The 18,550-nt window shown below is 41.1% G+C and overlaps 1 gene segment (V, D, J or C); it reads left to right on the top strand.

The window, feature by feature from the left end:
• The first annotated feature begins 3,985 nt into the window (after positions 1 to 3,985).
• On the top strand, positions 3,986 to 12,396 carry LOC118672776. The segment is given in 2 exon segments: positions 3,986 to 4,043; positions 12,089 to 12,396. Coding segments are annotated over 2 exon segments (357 nt in total).
• Positions 12,397 to 18,550: the final 6,154 nt, after the last annotated feature.

The raw sequence follows: 18,550 nt of genomic DNA, 5'->3' as shown, positions 1-18,550 counted from the left end.
AATTAAAAACAAATTTTACATATTTTATTGATTTTTTTACACAGAGGAAGGGAGAGGGATACAGAGTTAGAAACATCGATGAGAGAGAAACATTGATCAGCTGCCTCCTGCACAACTCCTGCTGGGAATGTGCCCGCAACCAAGGTACATGCCCTTGACTGGAATCGAACCTGGGACCTTTCAGTCTGCAGGCCAATGCTCTATCCACTGAGCCAAACCGGTCAGGGCAAAAAAAGTTTTTAATTTAAAAGTTCAGACCACATGGGGGCAGTGTTTCCATTGACAGAAGTGACTGGCTGGAACCTAGACCTCCCCAGAGGAAAGCAAGAAAGAGTATTTTCAAAGATGAGTTTAACGTGACAAGTGAAATTTTGATTGGTTGTAAAAACAGTAAGAAGATCACCAGGGGTTTCCATCCAAAAGAAGCAGAAGAATCTAGAACAGTGACCTAAGCCCACTGAGCATGGCCAGTTCCAAGCCTCCTAACTGAATCCTCAGACTCCAGGAAGAAGCAAGAATGGAGATTCCCCTGCGAGCTTCACTGATGCTCCTGTGTGTGCAGCTAACCTGTGAGTGAGGGGCAGTGTGAGGGGGAGCAGAAGGGCCAAGCAAGGGACAATGGGGCACCTCCGTTAATGAAATCTAGAGGGATCCCAGGGACAATCTGGGGTTTATTCTAAGGAATAGAAAACAAATAAGGAAAAAAAACAGTTTCTTATGTATGAAAATCTTTTCACTCCTCCTGAACAGGGTCAAACCGACAACCGCCGGTGGAACAGAGCCCAGCTTTCCTGAAAGTCCAGGAAGCAGAGAGCTTCACGATGAATTGTAGTTATACAGACAGCAATTTCGATTTCTTCCAATGGTTTAGGCAGGATCCCGGGGAAGGCCTCAGCTCCCTGATACAGATGCGGTCAAATGTGAAAGACAAGATCAGCGGAAAATTCACTGCCAGGCTTAACACAGAGGGCCAGCACTTTTCCCTGCATGTGAGGGATTCCAGGCTCCAGGATTCAACCAGGTTCCTGTGTGCAGCGAGCCCACAGTGCGGCTCAGACACCTGTCCCCTGCACCTAAACCCTGCCCAGCCCTGCACCTCCCCCTATAAGGTCTCCAGAACACTGACTTTAACTTTGCTCTAAGTAACAGGAAACACGAGGCACTTTTTATTGCACAATATCAAATATTTTTCATTTGAAGACCATGTGTAGAAGGATAGTGATGTCAAATACCATGTGATGTATTTTGTCTCTCAGTGTGAAATCCTTACTCTGCTAAAACTAGTCCAAAAACCTGAGGCTTAATGTCAGAAAACAGAGCACTAAAAAAAGAACAGAGAACAGAGTAAAATTCTTGCTCTTTTGTAGCAAATTGAGATCCTTTGTAGACTTTTACAAATACTCTGGAAATACAGTATCTGAAAAGCCATGGTCATCAACTTCAGTGATTAAAGAAAATATATTTTGACATTTCAAAAAGACTGGCTTAAAGATCAAGTACAAAACCTGAGGGAAACTGGTAGTATAACGTTTGTAAAGGACATCATAAAAAGAGAACACAATATGAGGGGAAATCTGGTGCCTCCTTAAGAGGAGAAAGGTCAAGCAGCCGGCTGGAGAAGAATCAAAGAGGTGTGACCAGAGGTTATGAACAGTGGGTCTTTGCCCAGCATCCTGCTCTTTTCTAAGGTCAGACCCTGAGCAGGTGGGGTGGGAGGAAGATGAGTCACCTTGAGGAGTGACCATGAACTGAAGAAGCAGTGTGTATAGGCACACATTGTTGAAATCATTATACCTTATATCCACGCCCACAGGAGAGCACCCACTGAAGAGGACGCAACATAATCCAACCAGAGCACGCCACCAGCCTCTGTCCACTTCAGTGCTTGAACAACAGACCCATGAACAGAGTAGCCAAGGTGACAGAATAGAGGTTCTCCATAGCCCAGAAGAATGGTTTTCTCTCAACAATTCAGACTCAGCTACTTCTGCTGCCAAACAGCCAGCCTGTCAGCAGTAGATACCACAGTGAGCCTTCAATATGGAATCACCTCTGAAGGAGATCACCAGCCACTTGTTGGCAAGTTGATTACATTGGACCACTTCCTTCCTGGAGGTGACAGAAATCTTTTTTTATTGGGATTAATAGCCACATCTGGGTAGGAGTTGCCTTCCCTTCCACAATGCCACACATAGCAGCACAAAACTGAGGGCTCAAAGTGTCTGACTGATCTTCAAAGGACTTCCCATCCCTCTGCATCAACAGACCCGCATTATAGAAGGAGGTGTGACAATGGACACTCGACCAATGGATATAATGATCCTACTAAAAAGAGCGTTATCCACAAACCACTAGCCTAAGAGAACATTGGAATAACAACTCAAAGGCCCAGCTAAAGCACCAGCATGAGATAGCACCCTGAGAGGTTGGAGAGTTATTCTTCAACACGGTGCTGAGTTCCTAAAGCAGCCCCCAATCAGCGATGGACACTGAGTTTATGGATTATTCCAGCTCCTTTGTGCTTTATTTCAGATAACTCCAAAGGGTATGCCATACTGAATCCCAGCCTTCCCAGCTGGAGTAAGCTCCAATTGTCCATAGTGATAACTCACTTGATGACAACACCCTATTATCATCTTCCTTCTCTTCCCTGAATCACTTCCTACCAATGTTTTATAAACTGCTTACACAAATCCTCACTTTGGAGCTGACTTTCAGAAATTCAAATCATCAGACAAGGATGGAGATGATCTAGAACAGTGGTTCTCAACCTTCCTAATGCCTCGACCCTTTAATACAGTTCCTCATGTTGTGGTGACCCCCAATTTCATTGTTACAAATTGAACATAATTAAAGTATAGTGATTAATCAAAAAAACAATATGTAATTATATATGTGTTTTCCGATGGTCTTAGATGACCCCTGTGAAAGGGTCATTCGACCCCCAAAGGGGTCTCGACCCACAGGTTGAGAACCGCTAATCTAGAAGAAATTGTTGTCCCTTCTTCCATTGTTATCAAACTGGGTTTGGGGGCACAAGAGATTCTAGCAGCTTCGTTCAAGGCTGTTCCTAACTCTCACAACTCCTTGCCCCTCTCTGAGTTGAGAGGTTCAGCCCCTCACCACTGGGCTAAGGAGAACCATGCTGCTCAGACAATGTCTGGAATGTAACAGGATCCCATTCTTACTCTCCCCTTAGCGCCTCCAACTCTGGAATTAAGTATGTATCTCTGTCACTCCCTCTGGAAATGCAAAATTCTAATGAATCATAGTACATTTTGTTTAAAAGTTTTTTGTTCACAATCTTTTCTCAAAATGACATGAGTGGTGAGAGCAACTCTTACTATGAGTTGTTTGAGGCAATTTAGTGCAAAAGTTAGTTCAGAGTTTCCTGATACAGCACAAAGAAGGACTAATTTATTTTAAGTATCTATGGAAAAGTAGGCACAATTAGACATGATATGAACTGCTTCCAAGCTTGTCACTGCTTTTTTTAGTCAAAAATGTATTTTTTTTTCTCCTTCTTTATTTTGAGAAATTGTCAAAATATAAAAATTCAATATATAAATATAACAAGTGTATTCTTGTTACCCGTAATCAATTATTCATATTTATCATAGTTGCTTTGCCATTTTTATTTTCAAAAGAAGAAAACAAAAGTTACAGAGTTTGCCATTGTTGCAAATGAAACCTGATACTTCTGCTCACCCTTCCAGCTCCAACCTTTTCTCCGAAACTAGGTCATATCAGAAATAAATGTCAGCTTCCTCTCCTCTCTATTTTCATTCTAGAATAGAAGAACTCTGAAAACATTTCTCACTTTCATTTAAAATTATAATCAAGGCCTATTTTCTGAAAGAGAGACCAATATGTACTGGGAAGATTCCTCTCTGCGAAACTCCTCCTACCTATGATACCATTTCCTGTCACCAAGCACAGAGGAGAAGCCAGAACAGAGCAAGAGACTTCTCACCCCACAGGGAGAGCTGCCAGCATGACGCCTGCTACTTTGCTGTGGGTAGTCATGGTCTCTACCTGTCTTGGTAAGGAAGGTGTAAGTCTTTATATAAAATGTTATCTAATACAGCTCTGAAACGAGAAGATTAATAGCACATGAACTGCTCTGAAACGGGAAGATTAATAGCACATAACCTGCATTGTCTCACAGAGCCCAGCTATGGGAGACAGAAAGTAATATGTTCTGCCTGGGGTTTGGATCAAGAGGAGAGGTGGGTGGGGAGGGGAACCAGCTCTGAGTCTGCCTGCTTTATCTCTCTGGTGCCATACCCAGGGCAGTCCTTTCTGTGCTCTTTCCCACAGGATCCAGCGAGGCCCAGAAGGTCACTCAGCCTCAACAACAAATGTCTGTGCAGGAGGCAAGAACTGGCCGACCCTGGCCTGCACTATGACACCAGTGACAGTAATTATTATGTATAACTGGGTAAAACAACCACCCCAGTGGGGAGATGATTTTCATTATCCGCCAAGAGGCTTTAAGCAACAAAATGCAACGGAAAATCGCTTCTCTGTCAACTTCCAGAAAGCACCAAAAACTTCAGCCTCAGGATCTCAGACTGCCAGCTGGAGGATGCCGCAGTGTATTTCTGTGCTCTCAGTGAGGCACAAGTGAGATGAGTGACAGGGAGAGGCTTACAGAACCTCTGACCTCAGTGCCTGTGGCCAAGGGTGGGGGTGTAGTTCTTACAGGAACATAGAAATCATTGTCTTTTCTGGGAATTAAAGCTCCTAAATCGAATATCAGAAAATAGAGAGAGGGATGTCTGCAAGCTGTAATCCTTCAAAATTACAATAAAATAAGGGCACCTGTAATGCCTTCATTTTACCAAGATTCTCATACATAGTATCACATGGAACCCTCATAGCTTTGTAGGATTTATGTGACAGAGAGACTTCCTAACCATGTCTCTCACCCAGAAAAATTTTAATAATTTGCCCTGGTAGCACATAAACCTCCAAGAATCTTAAACTCTTCTTGTTGTTACTTGAAGCTTTTTTAAAAATTTTTTTCAATTTCTTTTAGTTCTCATCCCTGCTACACGGAATCTCACCAGACCACAGTATGAACCCAATTTAGAATCCATAAATGTACAGTGGAGGCTACCGTGGGAGGGCAGTCCACTAGTCCACCTGACCACCACTGCAGATGACCTTGTCCAATGTACATAGGTGAATGATCCAGAGGATGAATGGAATGCTGCTAAAGGCCCAGCTAAGAGCCACTCAGGGGCAACAGTAGTGGGCTAGAAATAATGCTATTCTACAGAAGCAGTAATTTTATTAAACCAATGGCTGACATGTGGATACTTTTACGCATCCGAGCCTAATATACACAAGTGTAGAAACTAGAAATGGTGGTGGAATAGACTCTTCTCACACGTCGCTCCTATACCCTTCAGAAATTATGGTTCGCTTTCTTCCCTCACGTTAGATTCCATTGGATTAAAGGCCCTAGGTAACCAGAGAAGATGTTGCCCAGAGGATTCAGGCAAGGTCCCACTGAAACAGTTCTGACCATAAATCCAGGTCACTTTGAAACTCCGTGTGCCAAGGTCCGGCACAAGGAAATGGGTTTTGGCTTGGAGGGGACTTGGCCCTGAATTGTCATGAAGCCCGGTTGGGGCTACACAATAAGGGCGAGAGGATACGCTGGAATTCAGTTTTTCATATGGGCTTTCCATGTCCAAAAAATCAAACAGGTGGCAAATAAGTGGATAGAAGGGCTAAAAACGGGCAAAGTGATTAATAACTGTGACCCTTCAACAATGAAGGGTCTGGGTCACCCCAGGCAAGCAACCTAGGTCTGCTGGAGTGCTGTCCAAGGAAACTGGAGAGTGTTGCAGAAGAGGGAGAAGATGACTATCAATTTCAGCCTTGCTGCCTGTTAAAGAAGTGGGGCCCAAAGCTCATGTCAAAGGCTCAGCTAAGAGCGCGCAGGGCACACTCTTACGTGTTTAAAATGCTGTTCTCCAGAAGCAACAGATTAAATGTGGAAACTGAGTCGTCAGGGTTTCTTGCCAGCTGCCAATTTACGAAAACCGCCTGTATTGAGTGTTTTAAATACATTGCACTGAGCCAAAGCCTTGAAAAATTCAGTAATATAGTTTTTACAAGCATGCATCTCAGGATCAAAGACATGGGTGTCGTGTTGTCACATTCAATGTCTAGCTTCTGATTTTATAATGCTGTGGTAGAAGGCTGTTCTGTGGATACTCAGACCTCATTCAAACTGGCAAACAGCACATTAAGCAATGCACTATAACAATTTACTTTCTAACCCCCAAGGACCTTCTCTGGTTCTTCAAGAGCACACTCAGCCCACCACGGTCAAGCACACCGGAAGGACGGGACATTACCAGCCCTCCTGGCAAACCCAACCATATACAGGGCAAATAAATTAAATGTACAAGCTTCCTGATTTCCAGCTGACAATCCCGAAAGGGACCCTGTGCTGTTCTTGGGAGATACTGGCAGAATCAAGCCCCAACCATGCCCTACATAATTCCTCACTCATGCTTCCTAAGATCTCTTCCTAAATAAATTATCTTCACCTGAGTCTTTGCTTCAGGGTTTATCTGGGAGGAAAACAATAGAATACTACGCATCTGTGAAAAAGGGGGAAATCTTACTTTTTGTGACAGCATGGATGGATCTGGAGAATATTATGCTAAATAAAATAAGAGAGTCGGAGAAATACAGATACCATATGATTTCCCTTATATATGCAATCTAATGAACAAAATAAACAAAATAGAAACTGATTATAGATAAAGAAAACAAACCGACAGCAGTTGTTAGAGAAGAGAAGAATTGGGGGAGTTGGGTGAAAAACATGAAGGGATTAAGAAAAAAACATAAAACTCATAGACACAGACAACAATATGGTGATTAACAGAAGAAAAGGGGTGGGATGAGGTAGAAGAGGGAAGAGAAGGGATAAATGGCGATGGAAGGAGACTTGACTTGCAGTGGTGAACACAAAATACGATATATGGACATTGCACTATAAAATTGTACACCTGAAATCTATATAATTTTATTAACCAATGTCACCCAATAAATTCATAAAAATTTGTAACAAATAAATAAATAATCAAGGTCTCTTCATTGAGTGGAAATAAGAATCAGGCACTCATATAAACAAATAAATTTCTGAACAGATTTCTGGATTAACCAAGTGGTTCTGTGTGAGAGCCAGTAGAGAAATTTCCCCAGTAATTACTTATTTGACCTGAAGAGGGCACTGCTTGTATTAGTTGACAGGAGCTGCAATGGATTCTCAGGTTCAAGAAGACAGCTCTGATATGCACCCCTATGCTCATAGCAGTGCAATTTACAATAGCTAAGATTTGGAAACAGCCCAAGCGCTCATCAGCAAACGATGGATTTTAAAAAAAGCTGTTGTAATTTTACACAATGGAATACTATGCTGAGGTAAAAAAAGAAGAAACTCTTACCATTTGCAACAGCATGGATGGACCTGGAGAACGTTATGCTAAGCAAAATAAGCCAATCAGAGAAAGATAAAGATCACAGAAAGCTCACTCATAGTGGAATCTAATGAACAAATAAACTGATGACAAAATAGATCAAAGACATGAACAATGAAGAGACATGAAATTGTGCCAACGGAAGTGGGGGGAGTAGAACGGGGTAGAAGGAAAGAGTTTAAGCAGGAAACTTTTATACATATGTGCATAGTCCATGGACACAGACAATAGAGTGGTAAAGGCTTGGGACGGACAGGTGTGGGGAGAAGGGGGGTCAATGGGAAAAACAACAACTAAAAAACAAAGGGGACATCCATAATACTTTCAACAATAAAGATAAGTTTAAAAGTAAAAATACAGCCCTGTGGGGAGGGGGGAGGGGAGTTGAGGTAGGAAGGTGGGAGGAGAGGGATTGAGCAAAAAGAGAAAGAACGGGGCCTGGTCAATAGGGTGATTGTGGGGGCGTAGGGCAGTGGAAGACATAATAGAAGGAAAATAAATGGGAAGGGAAAAATAAATAAATTTTAATTTAACTTAATTATATTTACTTTTAAAAAAACTGCGAAGATATATAAAGAAATGGAAACAGTTCTGAAGAATCTAGGTCAATTTCGAGATCGGATCAAATACGGTCGTGGGTGGGGAAGGCAGGACAGGAACTTTTGGGAGCCAAACATTTCTAACCTGGTAGCCAGATGTGCGACAAAAAAATATAATTCATCAGGTAGGAGAAGAGTCCGAAACTATCTATATTTTTTAGAACAACTCAAAGAACAATACGGTTAGCCACCTTAACAGATCTTTAAAAGAAAATGACCACAATGAAGAGGAAAACCACCTAACTAAACTGCCCAGCAAGAAAGGAAATCTTTACAAATATACATATCTGAACATGTGTCAGGCCGTGGGTACGGGAGGAAAGGATTAGATAGTCCGTGCCTTGGTTTCCATGTCTTAAATAAGATTGAGGACAAGGGAACAACGCATCCTTCACATTATCCCAGCCCCTCCCGTCCCTGCACATTAACCACCCCAGCAAGACACAACAGCCACCTACCAAAGGAACCAATGTTCCCACAGACCACCAAATGCACTGGGGCCCCACTCTATCATGGATCCCCCTCAGGAAGTAAACAAGTATATCACCGCGACAAAAAAATTCTACATGAAAAATGAAATATAAAAAAACCTTTTAAAAAGACTTATGTCTTTTGTTCACACTGAATTTTCAAAAAGAACTCAGTCATAAGAACATACACATGAAGTCTGGGGTGATGGACTGGAACCTCGTGCTCTTTATCAAATCTACCCAACTAGAGGAACTTCTTGACATCTGAAACAACAGCTTACTCCATTTGCGACTTTAGATGGTTGAGTCCTTAGTGTTGCCTCTGAAAAGTTCTCCTTAGAAAATGAAGTAGCAGTGAGGCTCCATACTTTTCTTCCGGGATTTTACTTTTTCTAATCTAAACAGCTTAATTATATGAGAAATCCCTTTGATAGAATTGCCAGATACGGTTGATATTTCAAATGAGCAATTGGAATTTGTCAGACCGCCCAGATGAAGTACTGCGTCCCACCCACCCACCCCCAACCTGTCTGCCTCTTTCTTCAGCTCTTTCACCCTAATTTTCGGCGTATATCTTACATCAACTTTGCTCACAATCTTCTACAGACGTTCTAATGACCCAACCCAAGAAACCACTTTTACTTAAAACAAAGAAAACTAACAAAAACACACACAAAAAAACAACAACTATCATCTGGACATAATATTTATTATTTTTTAAAGGAAAAGATAGTTTTCTACCCTCATGTTTGCCTCCTTGAGAGAAATGCATACACACTGTAACAGCTGAAGATAAATTTTGAAAGTGAAATGTATTTTAGTAAACACTGCTTTTATAATTATTCAAAGTATGTATATACATTTTGGGGGACACCCTATAGATAATATTATTTGAATCTCAGAATTCAGCAACCTGATTAACAATTGGTGGAAACTAGGGACTGATTGAACAATGGATATACTAGGCAGAAATGAAAGTTTGATTGGCTGGGCCCAGAGGGTCAGGAAATAATCTAATCAGAGATGCCCCTCTGGATGGAGCCCTGCTGCATGACAGGCACAGTGCATGCGGCCAGAGGGGGAAATGTGTACTCCTGAGAAGCCCGTGTGAACTTACGCTCAGCGGACTGGAGTGAAAGAAAAGACAGGTGGATCATCTGGAGTTACATATAAAGACTGAAGAAGTGAAGGGGGAAAGTAAAGGAACACGTTTTTAACCATGTCATGTGATCTGCAAACACACAAATGGGGGCATGGAAGACTTACTTCATTGGCAATAAGGAAAGAAGGGCCCATCTACAGCAACTCACCAAGTGTACTCCAAGAAGTCCTCTGGAGTTTCGTGTGGGTAGTGGCAAATGCCCACTGTGCACCACAGTCTCGTAAATGGAAAAATAAACAGTTTGGGAAAGTTAATGCCACCATCTCTACAATAAAAAAAAAGCAGCTTAATTTAGTCTTTTCTTCTCTTATGCAGGGGAGAAACAAGGTTACATAAAGGTGGACCATAGAGAGGGCCTTACCTAAGATTGGACCGACCACAAACTCACAGTGGGAAGGAAAATTAAATGGCAAATGAAACTAGTAGTTTCTTCTTGCTTGTGAGTTTCCATTTTTGTGCAATGCCTCTTCTATAAAAGAGGACCATAATTCTGACCTTTCTCTCTCAACAGGAGATGTGTGCATGAGGGAAAATTAGATGCCAATGAATCTCTGTTAGATGTGCAACACAGAATGTTTTCAAATAAATTGTAAATGAATTGTGCTGGCTCTTCAATCACAAGCCATGAAGAAATGTGCAACAAAGCTGTTACAGGAATATTTTCTACCTGTGTTGTAGAGTTGTAGAGCTCCTTGATCAGCCAAAGCCAACTATTCTTTTTAAAAAAAGAAAGAAGAAGAAGAAGAAGAAGAAGAAGAAGAAGAAGAAGAAGAAGAAAGAGAAAAAGAAAGAGAACGAAGAAAGACAGAGAACAAGAAGAAGAAAGAATAAGAAGAATACGAAGAGAGAAAAAGAACAAGAATAAGAAGAGAGAGAAAAAAGAAAAAGAAAGAAGAAGAAGAAGAAAAGAAGAAAAAGAAGAAGAGACGAAGAAGAAGAAGAGAAGAGAGAAGAAGAGAAGGAGAAGAGAAGAAGAAGAAGAAGAAGAATAAGAAGAAAAGAAAAGAAAGAAGAAGAAGAAGAAGAAGAAGAAGAGAAGAAGAGGATGAGGAGCATGAGAGTAGGAGGATGGGAGGAAGGAGGAGGAGGATGAGGAGGAGGAATGAGGAGGAGGAAGGAGGAGAAGATAAGGAGAAGGAGAAGGAGAAGGAGAAGGAGAAGGAGAAGGAGAAGGAGAAGGAGAAGGAGAAGGAGAAGGAGAAGGAGAGGAGGAGGAGACAGTCTTCAAATAAATAACAGAGCAATTAAATATCAAAATTCTGGTTCCTATTTTCTCTAGACTGAGTGTTGCTGTTTTTTTTATCTATGTACTAGAGGACCCATGCATGAATTCGTGCATGGGTGGGGTCCAGCCGGCCCACAATAATCAGGGCCAATGGGAGGAAGGGCCAGTCAGGGGAGGGACTGTGGGCAGTTGGCCGGCCAGCTCCACTCCCTGGTCAAACTCCCAGTTGAACTCCCGGTTGAGAGGACAATTTGCACATTAGCCTTTTATAATATAGGATTAGAGTTTTGAAAAAATGATTAAAATAAAGAATTGGACAAAGAATAATAGTATAATCAAAACCTGTTTTATGTCAATGCAGAGGCCATTATGATATTGGCTTTACTACAAAAAGGGCAGGATGAGGGAGGAAGGGAGAGAGGAAGGGACGGACAGAAGAGAGAGAGAGAGAGAGAGAGAGAGAGAGAGAGAGAGAGAGAGAGAGAGAAGAAAGAAAAAGAAAGCTTACAGAGAAAACTGAAGTCATTACATTAGTTTCACCTATACCATTTTTCCCACCTATACAGTTCTCCTCTCCAAGATCACATCTTTACATAAACTATTTACAAAATTAGAGATTTAACATCGTTTTTTCTTTGGAGTTACAGCCAAACTTTTATTCTATGAAACAAAAGAAAAAAGGCATTGATAAACGTTTTATAGCAAGACATAACCAACCGCGCAACTGACCTACCATTTCCTGTTCTGACAGTGATGTCACCGAGAACAGCTGGTACCCAACTTTCAGATCAGAACAAGAGACTTTCACCCTGCAGAAGAGAGCTGCCAGCATGGCGTGCCGGGGCGTGCTGTGGGCATTCGTGGTCTCCACCTGCCTTGGTAAGGAACACGTATTTGCTTTTCCAAGTACCAAGGAGGATTGGAAAGTAGGAAAAAATATTTAAAAACACAGGGATCTTACCTCCTCATTGATACCAGCTATTGGAAGCAAAATCATGTTGGATTTTGCCTGAAGTTTGGATCAAGAGGAAAGGTGGGTGGGGATGGGAACCAGCTGTGAGTCTGCCTGCTTTATCTCTCTGGTGCCATGCCCAGTGCAGTCCTTTCTGTGCTCTTTCCCACAGGATCCAGCGTGGCCCAGAAGGTCACTCAGCCTCAACAACAAATGTCTGTGCAGGAGGCAGAGACTGCGACCCTGGCCTGCACATATGACACCAGTGACAGTAATTATTATTTATACTGGTACAAACAACCTCCCAGTGGGGAGATGATTTTCATTATCCGCCAAGAGGCTTTTAAGCAACAAAATGCAACGGAAAATCGCTTCTCTGTCAACTTCCAGAAAGCAACCAAAAACTTCAGCCTCAGGATCTCAGACTGCCAGCTGGAGGATGCTGCAGTGTATTTCTGTGCTCTCAGTGAGGCACAGTGAGATGAGTGACAGGGAGAGGCTTACAGAAACCTCTGACCTCAGTGCCTGTGTCAAGGAGTGGGGGTGTAGTTGCTTAACAGGAACATAGAAATCATTGTCTTTTCTTGGGAATTAAAGCTCCTTATATCTGAATATCAGAAACATAGAGAGATGGATGTCTGCAAGCTGTAATCCTTAAAATTACAATAAAAATAATGGCACCTGTAGTGCCTTCCAATTTTACCAAGAGTTCTCATACATATTATCACATGTAACCCTCATAGCTTTGTATGATATATGTGACAGATGAGACTTCCTAAGCATTTCCTTCACCCAGAAAATTTTTATAATTTGCCTGGTAGCACATACCTCCAAGAATCTTAAACTTTTCTATTTTGTTACTTGAAGCTTTTTTAAAAAATTTTTTTCAATTTTCTTTTATTTTCTCATCCCTGTCTAACACTGAATCTCCTCAGAACAAAGTACCCAATTTAGAATACAATAAGTGTGACAGTGGAGGCATAACTTGGGAGGGCATCCACTAGTCCATCCATGAACCTGAAAGATGACCTATGTCCATGGTACATAGGTGAGATGATCCAGAGGAAATGATGGAATGGCCTGCTAAAGGCCCAGCTAAGAAGCCACTCAGGGGCAACATTAGTGGCTAGAATGCTATTCTACAGAAGCAGTAATATTTATTAAACCAATGGCTGACATGTGGATACTTTTAGCATCCTAGCTAATATACACAAGTGTAGAAACTAAGAAATGGGTGTGGAATAGACTCTTCTCACGTCTCTCCTATAACCCATTCCAGAAATTATTGTTCTCTTTCCCTCAACGTTAGATTCCATTGGATTAGAGGCCTAGTTCCCAGAGGAAGAATGTTTGCACCAGAGGATTCAGCAAGGGTCCCACTGAAACTAGTTATGACCATCATCCAGGTCACTTTGAACTCCTTGTGCCAATGGTCCGGCAGACAAGGAAATGGGTTATTGGACTTGGAGGGGTACTTGGCCCTGATTGTCATGAAGCACCAGGTTGTGGCTACACAATAAGGGCGAGGAGGAATACATCTGGAATTTCAGTGTTTCATATTGGGCATTTCCATGTCCAATAAAATCAACATGTGGCAATTATTGATAGAAGGGCTAAAAACGGGCTAAGTGATTAAGAACTGTGACACTACAGCAATGAAGGGTGTGGGTCACCCCACCAGGCAAGCAACCTCGGTCTGCTGGAGTGCTGTCAAAGGAAATCTGCAGAGTGTGGCAGAAGATGGAGAAGATGACTATCAATTTCAGCCTTGCTGCCTGTTAAAGAAGTGGGGCCCAAAGCTCATGTCAAAGGCTCAGCTAAGAAGCCGCTCAGGGGCAACACTCTTAGTGATTAAAATGCTGTTCTCCAGAAGCAGTAATTAAATGTTTAAACTGAGTCTTCAGGGTTCTGGCCAGCTGCAATTTACTTAAAACCCTCCTGTATTGAGTGTTTTAAATACATTGCACTGAGCCAAAGCCTTGAAAATTCAGTAATATAGTTACAAGCATGCATTTCAGTAGTGCAAAGAACATGTGTGTCTTGTTGTCACATTCAAATGTCTAGCTCTGATTTTATTAATAGCTGTGGTAGACAATTCTGTGGATACTCAGACTCATTCAAACTGGCAACATCCAACATTAAGCATGCACTATACAATTTTACTTTCTACCCCCAGGACCTTCTCTGATTCTTCAAGAGCACACTCAGCCCACGGTCAAGCACAGCCTGAAAGGACATGGGAATTACCAGCCCTCCTGGCAAGCACCAACCAATGATGAAACAGGGCAAATAAATTAAATGTACAAGCTTCCTGATTTCCAGCTGACAATCCTGGAAGGGACCCTTTGCTTTCCTTGGGAGACCCTGACAGGATCAAGCCCCAACATTGTCCTATATACTTTCTCATTCATGCTCCTAAGATCTCTTCCTAAATAAATTATCTCCACTTGAGTCCTTGATTCAGGGTTTAGTATGGGGGGAAACAATAGAATACTACTCATCTGTAAAAAAGGGGGGAATCTTACATTTTGTGATAGCATGGGTGGATCTGGAGAATACTATGCTAAGTAAAATGAGACAGAAATACAAATAGTATATGATTTCACTTAGATATGCAATCTAATGAACAAAATAAACAAACAAAATAGAAACAGATTCATAGATAAAGAAAACAAACTGACAGAGGTTAGAGAAGATAAGATTTTGGGGAGCTAGGTGAAAAAAATGAAGGGATTAAGCAAAAAAAGAAAATAAAGAAAAGAATAACTCATAGACACAGACAACATAATGGTGATTACCAGAGAGAAAAGGGGTGGGATGAGGTAGAAGAGGGAAAAGGAGGCATAAGAGGTGATGGAATAAGACTTGACTTGGAGTGGTGAACACAAAATACAATATAGGAATGTTGTACTACAGAATTGTACACCTGAAACCTATATAATTTTATTAACCGATGTCACCACAATAAGTTTATAAAATTTTGTAATGAATAAATAAATGAATAAATAATCAAGGTCTCTTCATTGACTGGAAATAGAATCAGAAACTCATATAAACAGATAACATTCTGACCACATTTCTAGATTTAACCAAGTTTTTTCTGTGTAGAGGAGTCAATGAGAGAAATGTCCCCAGTAATTACTTATTTGACCTGAAGAGGGCACTGCTTGATTAGTTGAAAAGAACTGCAAAGGATTCTCAGGTTCAAGAAGACAGCTCTGATATGCACCCCTGTGTTCATAGTAGTGCAATTTATAATAGCTAAGATTTGGAAGCAGCACAAGTGCCCATCAGCAAATGAGTGGATTAAAAATAAGTTATTGTACATTTACACAATGGAATACTACGCTGTGGTAAAAAAGAAGAAACTCTTACCATTTGCAACAGCATGGATGGACCTGCAGAATGTTATGCTAAGCAAAATAAGCCAGTCAGAGAAAGATAAAGATCACATGATCTCACTCATATGTGGAATCTAATGAACAAAATAAACTGATGAACAAAATAGATCCAGAGACATAGAACCATAGAACAGACTGATGAATGTCAAAAGGAAGTGGGGGGGGGGGGATGATAGGGTAGGAAGGGAAGAGATTCAGCAGGAACTTTTATGTATATGTGCATAGTCCATGGACACAGACAATAGAGTGGTGAAGGCTTGTGATGGACAGGTGTGGGGAGAGGGAATCAATGGGAAAAACAACAACTAAAAAACAAAGGGGACATCCATAATAGTTTCAACGATAAAGATAAATTTAAAAAAGGAAGAAGACAGCCCTGGTTTGGGAGGGTTGGGGGTGGAGTGAGGTGGGAATGTTGGGAGGGGAGGGATTGAGCAAAAAAGAGAAAGAACTGGGCATGGCCAATAGTGTGGTGATTGTGGGGGCAGTAGGGCAGGTGGAAGACATCTTAGAGGAAACAAATGGGGATGAAAAAAATAAAATAAAATTTAATTTAACTTACTGTAATTTATTTTTTTTAAAGAAACTGCTAATACATGCAAGAGAACTGGAACAGTTCTGAAGAGTCTAGGTCAGGTTTCCAGACTCTGGAATCAAATACTTCTTGGGTTTGGGAAGGCCAAAGAACAGAGGAACTTTTGGGAGTCAACATTTATGATCTGGTAGCCAGATGTGTGATAGTAGAATTTATGTCACCAGGACTGAGAAGAGTCTGAGAACTAGTCTCTATTTTTTAGAACAGACTCAAAGAACAAATACTGTTAATCCACCCTTTAACAGTATCTTTTAAAGAAAATGAACCATCAAATGAAGAGGAAAAAACCTTCCTAACTGGCCATCCAAGAAGGAAATACTTTATCAAGTATACATATCTGAACAGTGTTTCAGGTCCGTGGGTACTGGATGAAAAGGATGTAGAATAAGTCCGGTGCTTTTGTTTCCATTTTCGTTAAATAAGATGTGAAGTACAAGGGACAACAGCATCCTTCCACATTAGTCCCAGCTCCTCCACTCCCTGCACATTAAGCATGACCAGTCAAGAGACTCAGCCACCTACCAAAGGAAACCCATGTTCCCCAGAGAGCACCCAAATGCACTGGGTCCCACTCTATGCATGGGATCCCCACTCAGGAGTTAGTAAACAATGTCTATCACCTCTGACAAAAGAAAATTCTACATGAATAAAATGAATATAAATAAAACCCTTTTAAAAAGACTTTAGTGGTCTTTTTGTTCACTGTATTTTCAGAAAAAGAACTCAGTCATAAGAACACTACACATGAGATGTCTGGGGTGATTAGGACTGGAACCCTCAGTGCTCTTTAGTCAAGATCTACCCAACTAAGAGGGAACTTCTTGACATCTGAAACAGCTTCCTCCATTTGCGACTTTAGTTGTTGATGTGCCTTAGTGTTTGCCTCTGAAAAAGTTCTCCCTTGAGAATATGAGAGTAGGCATGTGATGCTCACATACTTTTCTTCTGGATTTTACTTTTTCTAATCTAACCAGCTTACTTCTATGAGAAATCCTTTGATAGTAGTTGCCAGATACTGTTGATATTTCAAATGAGCACATTGGAATTTGTCAGACCGCCCAGATGAGGTACTGCTTCCCACCCACCCACCCGCCACCTTGTCTTCTCGCTTTCTTCACCCTTATTTTCTGCTTAGTATCTTACAATCAGACTTTGCTCACAATCTTCTACAGACTTTCTAAATGACCCAACCCAAGAAACCACTTTTACTTAAAACAAAGAAAACTAACAAAAACACACACAAAAAAACAACAACTATCATCTGGACATAATGTTTATTATTTTTTAAAGAAAAAGACAGTTTTCTACCCACCCTCATGTTTGCCTAGTTGAGAATTCTTTCATATACAGTGTGTCCCGCTAAGAATGTATACACACTCTAACAGCTGAAGCTCAATTTTTAAAGTGAAATGTATTTTAGTAAACAATGCTTTTGTAATTATGCAAAGTATGTGTATACATTTTGGGGGACACCCTATAGATAATATTATTTGATTCTCAGAATTCAGCAATCTGATAACAATTAGTGGGAACTAGGGACTGATTTAATGGTGGGTATACTAGTAAGTCACTAAAGTTTGATTGGCTGGACCCAGTGGGACAGGAAATGATCTAAATCAGCAGGATGGACCCTCTGGATTGAGCTCCCTGACTGCATTACAGGCACAGTGCATGCAGGCCAGAGGGAGGAAATGTGTACTCCTGAGAGCCTCGTTTGTGAACTTACAGCTTCAGCTGGACTGAGATTGAAAGAAAAGACAGGTGGGTCATTTGGAGTTACCTATAAAAGACTAAAGAAGAGAGGGGGAAATGATAAAGTAACAACGTTTTTACCAATGTCATGTGATTCTCACAAAAAAATTGTAGGCATGGCAGAACTTTAATTACTTGGCAAATAAGAGAAAGTATGTGCCATCTACAGCAACTCACCAGATGTACTCCAAGAAGTCCTCTGGAGTTCTGTGGTTAGTGGCAAAATGCCCACTGTGCACCACATTCTCTAAATGGAAATAATAAACAGGTTGGGAAAGTTAATGCCACCACTCTCTACATAAAAAATCAGCTTTTAATTTAGTCTTTTCTTCTCTTATGCAGGGGAGAAACAAGGTTACATAAAGGTGGACCATAGAGATGGCCTTACCTAAGATTGGACGACACAAACTCAGTGGGAAGGGAAAATTAATGCAAATGAAACTAGTAGTTTCTTGCATTGTGAGTTTCCATTTTTGTGCAATTGCCTCTTCTATAAAATGAGGACCATAATTTCTGACCTTTCTTCTCTCACAGGAGAATGTGTGCATGAGGGAAAATTAGATGCCAATGAATCTCTGTTAGATGTGCAACACAGAATGTTCTCAAATAAATTGTAAATGAATTGGTGCTGGCTCTTCATTCACAAGCCATGAAGAGATGTGCACCAAAGCTCTTAAACTTACAGGAACATTTGCCACTGGTGTTGTAGAGTCATAGAGCTCCCTGACACCGCCAAAGCCAAGTATCTTTAAAAACAATAAAGAAGATACCGAGAAGAGAGAGGAAGAGGAAGAGGAAGAAGAAGAAGAAGAAGAAGAAGAAGAAGAAGAAGAAGAAGAAGAAGAAGAAGAAGAAGAAGAAGAGGAGGAGGAGGAGGAGGAATGGA

This window comes from Myotis myotis, unplaced genomic scaffold (genome assembly GCF_014108235.1).
Source record: "Myotis myotis isolate mMyoMyo1 unplaced genomic scaffold, mMyoMyo1.p scaffold_m19_p_1, whole genome shotgun sequence".
Lineage (NCBI taxonomy): Eukaryota > Metazoa > Chordata > Mammalia > Chiroptera > Vespertilionidae > Myotis > Myotis myotis.
Note: the sequence above shows the minus strand (reverse complement) of the source record. Positions and strands in the feature narration are given on the sequence as shown.